This window comes from Etheostoma spectabile, chromosome 21 (assembly GCF_008692095.1).
Source record: "Etheostoma spectabile isolate EspeVRDwgs_2016 chromosome 21, UIUC_Espe_1.0, whole genome shotgun sequence".
Lineage (NCBI taxonomy): Eukaryota > Metazoa > Chordata > Actinopteri > Perciformes > Percidae > Etheostoma > Etheostoma spectabile.
In genome coordinates this window covers 15,095,240-15,100,214 of record NC_045753.1, presented here as the reverse complement: position 1 = coordinate 15,100,214, position 4,975 = coordinate 15,095,240, and the positions used below count along the sequence as shown (strand labels likewise).

Below are 4,975 nucleotides of genomic sequence, written 5' to 3'. Positions count from 1 at the left end.
GTGTGTGTGTGTGTGTGTGTGTGTGTGTGTGTGTGTATGTGTGTGTGTGTGTATATGCGTTTCCTCAATGTGGGAGGTTTTGAGTCAATTAGCTCTCTCAAAAAGAGGAATGTTAGGGAATGAAAAGCAATATAAATAAAAAATGTGAAAGTTTGAAATATAGAATGTTTAAATATCTGTGTTTGTTTATCTGCATGTGTGCAGCAAGAGAGGGAAAAAACAGAATGGATCTGTGAATGGATCCACAAATTTGCAAGCAAGTCATGTTTTGGGTCTGCTGCACACACCCTATTCTTCTAACACACAGAGAGACAGAGAGAGAATAGCAGGGGATTCCAATCCGTCACAGAGATGACATCACAGCCTGCCAGCAATAAAAAGTGGCTAAACAAGGGAGTCCCCATTTTCCCCCTCCCTCCTACCCATCCCACAGAATGAACGGAGAGAGAGAGAGAGAGAGAGAGAGAGAAGTGCTGGGGGCGAGTGACTCAGTTCACACAAAAAAAGAGAGAGAGAGAGATACCCTTTTAATGGGCTTCACATGCACACACGCACAGACACACACTTTAGCCGTCCCCATAGTAACCAGCTTTGTGGTCCCAGCTTGGGGAGGAAATGCCAAACTCAGTGCTTCAGAGCCACTCCACCAGGAAGATACAAGCACACAGCTCTGTTCTAATCCTCTGTCCGGTCACGGCGGAAAAAGCCTCTTTATATTATCACTCTGCTACCTCCCCCTGTCCATTCTCTCCTCCACATATTTTCCTCCCCCTTCCACTTAGACTCTTTTTCACTTACCCCTCTCCCTCCCCTGTTAGTTGTACAGTAAGTTCATTGAAGTAGACAGAGGTAAGTGCTATCTTTTGCTGTGTGTTTGTCATTGACTCACTGCTTTAATGTGTTTAAAGTTTCAGTCTTTGTGTGTTTTCCCACAGTAGACAAAAGGTCAGGTTTACTGTCACTGCTCCGGGTCCTGATGATACGGAGCAACTGAAAAGCTGTGTGTGTGTGTCAGTGTGAGTGTGTGTGTCCTTGGCTTCCTATGTTCTGATAAAATGTGTACTGTACTGTACAGTCCGGTCACTTTCCACATTGTTTGTACTATGCCAGCTGTCATGCACGCCTAGATAATGTCTTCCAGTTTACTTTCCCTGGTGATAATCAAAACACCGTCGGCCTGTGTGTGTGTGTGTCTTTACAATTCAGGCTGGTGTCTTGTTCAACACTCTATTCCATCCAATACAGCTTGTTACACCCTTTTTTGTCTCTTGATGAACTGTGAATATACTGTAGAAGCGCATACAATCTACAATAACGTGTGTGTGTTTTTAAAATCCTATTTGTAAACAGTGGAAACTCAATGAGTACTTAGGAAGGAATGGGAACTGAACAAAGTATTAGCAGACAGAGCGATCAAATATATTCAGGATTAAAAGAATACCTACAACAGGATGTGGAAATGAATAATTATTGTTGGCTAGCAGTGACTCAATTTTTAACTGTAGCCAATGTTCTGTTGTTTGTATAAACACTTGAACTATTTCCACAATAATAACCGTTAAACCGGTTTCCTTTTGATCATTTTCCAAAAAAGAAATCTTATTGATCTTTCAGCAATAGCTATGTAACTCGGTGGATTCCCCTTCAAACGTTCTGCAACTGAATCAACAACCCCCCCTAGAATCAAGGAACAGTTTGGCATGAGTTCAGACATACTAAATCAGTCATCCATCTGCAGTCCTTGGTTTTAAAACAACATAGTTAAAAGCTTTTGCAATCCCCTGGGACAGACTATCAATTATACAAACACACACATGCTGTGACATCATTCACATCTGGATGCAAGATTGGCTAACCCTCTATTCCTCTTTCCAATGTTTCCCCATCTTCCCCTTTCCACCCCGGCAACCCTCTCGCTTCTCCTTCCTGTCTGTCTGTCTTGTCTGTCTGTGTTTCCGCCCCCGCTCTCAGAGATGAAAGAGAAGAACCCCTGGCACACGCCTGTGACCATCATCATCACTGTGATTGGTGTCATAGCGATTGTTGCCTTGGTGACGGTGGCAGTTTTGCAGAACAGGCCCTTCCCCCAAAAATACAAGGTACAGTAAAAGAAAATACTGAAATGTTGTAGCCTTGCTGCAGTGTACGTCCACAGAAAAAAAAATTTGCCAGTGCCAAATATGGTCTCAACCTGTACTACTAGTTCTATAAATCCCCAACCAAATAAGGGAAAAGGATGTTGATAGGACTATTAAATCACCACTCCTTTGTGTCACAAATGCAGCCCCAGTAAAAGTCTCAAAGCTATTTTGGATTACATAGGCAGGGGATCTGTTTTACTACATAGTTTCAGCCCTAAACTAATCGTTTTCTATCTGCACCGATAAACCTATTGCAGATAAAGTTTTGCAGTTTTTTCTTTGGGCTATACAATCCTCACACTGAATGTTTAAACTTTGTTTCGGGATGGAAGTCATCCCCAGTTAACTGTCCCTGAACTGGAATTCCTCCTTCTGTCTCCACTCCAGTACGGGATTGTGCTGGACGCCGGCTCCTCCCACACAGCTCTGTACATCTATGAGTGGCCAGCTGAGAAGGATAACAACACTGGAAGAGTTGAACAGACTCATTCCTGCAAGGTCAAAGGTATGTGCTGCACAATGTCCCCACACACTCCCACACACCCACACACACACACTATTAACCCTGGTGTTGTCTTCACTTTCGGGACCGTCTCGCATCCCTCGGGTCAAATTGAACCGTGACTTATTTGGAGTTTTAAAAAACCATTCTGAAATAAAATTTTACTTCATAATCTATTAACAAATATTGTCTTTATCTCAATTTCCAACAATTGAGATAACATATGTTTAGTGAATGCAATCAGTCTCTACTAGAACACAATTAAAAATGGAAGTGTGATTCGTTTTTTGTCATAAGGTTATAATTACTGTTAAAAATCCACTATGCAAAAAAAGCGTCCTATCCAGAATAATTTTCTGAATTGAGTCAGGAATAGTTGTTTATTGATTTTCAGGTAGAAAAAAAAAGTAACTTGTACCATTTTTCTTGAAATGGGTCAATTTGAAATGGGTCAATTTGAAATGGGTCAATTTGACCCGAATACCATACAAGGGTTAAAAGAAGCGCAATCATAATCTTAAATGAACATGCACGTTTAAATACTTAACTTAGAGCATTTACGGTTATCAAACACGCCATTTTTGCAGCACAAGAACAAAACAAAAAACTTTTAAAAAAGAAGCTAAATATGCAGGATTTTCCTAAAAAACTATGAATAGAAAAAGTACGCCAGCTCTATCATCCCTTATGAGCCGCTACAAGTGTTTGGTGGTGTCTGTCCTATCGGCAGAGACTCTGCCCCCTGCATGTAGTTTTTATTTTATTATTTTGCTGCGTGCGGGACGTTAGAGGCGTCAGCGAAGAACCTTTGAGCCCCACGGGTGTGCTTTGACCACTGTTTACAAACACCGCCCAACAAAAGTGACATATTATACCTTTAAACTTTGAAAGTATATTTGCAAAAGTGTGAACGTTAAAAGTATAATGCGTGAATACACACTTTTTGACCAAAATATCTAATAAGAAATACTTTATAATGGGTTAATGTGTTGTAAATAATGGATTCAGTATATCAGCTAATTGTTTCTACTCTAGACCGTTTACCTTCCCTAAAAAAGGCATCTGCAGCCAAGATCTATTTATCAAAAGCTCTAACATTTACAACTCCACACTTAATGGATACTTATGTATCTTAAATACTTAAGTATTTTTATTACTGATTTACTTACATTTTTGGCTGCAGATCTGAATCTCATTAAAAAAGGGAGAAACCCATGACAATGAAAATTGGGTTTAGCTTTCAAATATGTAGCTGTAAATGTAAATAAGATCTTAATGAATAGATCCTGGTCGAAAATGCTTTAGCTTTTTGTCAAATGAGCAAATCTCCAAGCAGGCTTGCATCTTTGAACTCAAGGCTCTTCTTGTTTTTTATGGTCACTAAATTTAAGCTAAATGACTTCACTCTCCTCTTGACATTTTGCCCAACCTGCAGGTCCAGGTATCTCCAGCTATGCGTCCGCCCCATCGAAGGCAGGGCAGTCTCTGACAGAATGCATGCAGGAGGCCGTGCAGCGGGTGCCCGAAAAAAGACGAGGCGAGACCCCTCTTTATCTGGGGGCTACTGCTGGAATGAGATTGTTGAAGTACGGCACACGTGTAACCAAACATCCCCATAACCAGACATAAAACATGCATCCACAAAAAAAAACAAAAAAACACACGGCAAGCCTTTTCATGCTGACACTGGTGCAGGGGCGGGTTGTGTTTTTTCAACCTGGCCCTTCAGTACCATCCTACAGTAACCTTTTTAATACTATTTATTGATCCCAATGGAGAAATTACAATTTACACTCTGTGTACACTTTTGTGCACTGTGACGGAAGTGATAACTTTCAGTTTCGCAGTATGGCAAGATGCTGCATCACTTATAACGCTGGTCCATGTAATTACTAAAGAAACAAAACCAACCTTCACCAACAGGGCGAAATGACAATCACCAACATCGTCCCAATTTGCTTAAACAGTAGAGGGATTCACCGGGAATTCTGAAGGCCTCAGAGTCAATTTTTCACCCGGAGACAGCACATGGGGGAAACATAATTGGATAAAAGCTTTATTAGAATATATATATATATATATATATATATATATATATATATATATATATATATATATATATGCAGAAAGCTGCTACCAGCCAGGCTAAAGCTAATATAGTTAGCCTAAAGAAACAAGGCGCCCGTCCGTCTCTACTAACGTGGTTCGGAGCCACGACACTGGAAATGTAACACTAATCTACAACAGAAGTCTGTGTCTGATCTAACGTCATTTACACTGATTTAATTGGTCTTGGATTCACAGAGTTTGTTGCTAGTGCGCGTGACATGCA

At 40.6% G+C, this 4,975-nt stretch overlaps 1 protein-coding gene across 6 annotated transcripts in view; it reads left to right on the top strand.

The window, feature by feature from the left end:
• Window positions 1–4,975, top strand: part of entpd1 (ectonucleoside triphosphate diphosphohydrolase 1) — a 17,598-nt gene that overhangs the window by 6,788 nt on the left and 5,835 nt on the right. For 5 of the 6 annotated variants that reach the window (XM_032502137.1, XM_032502135.1, XM_032502138.1 and 2 more), the window contains 3 exons: window positions 1,972–2,099; window positions 2,529–2,646; window positions 4,079–4,229. In XM_032502137.1, coding sequence (XP_032358028.1) covers window positions 1,972–2,099; window positions 2,529–2,646; window positions 4,079–4,229 — 397 coding nt within the window. Of the gene's footprint in view, window positions 1–542; window positions 850–1,971; window positions 2,100–2,528; window positions 2,647–4,078; window positions 4,230–4,975 lie in introns of those variants that run through there. The other variant, XM_032502140.1, reaches the window with a different exon arrangement.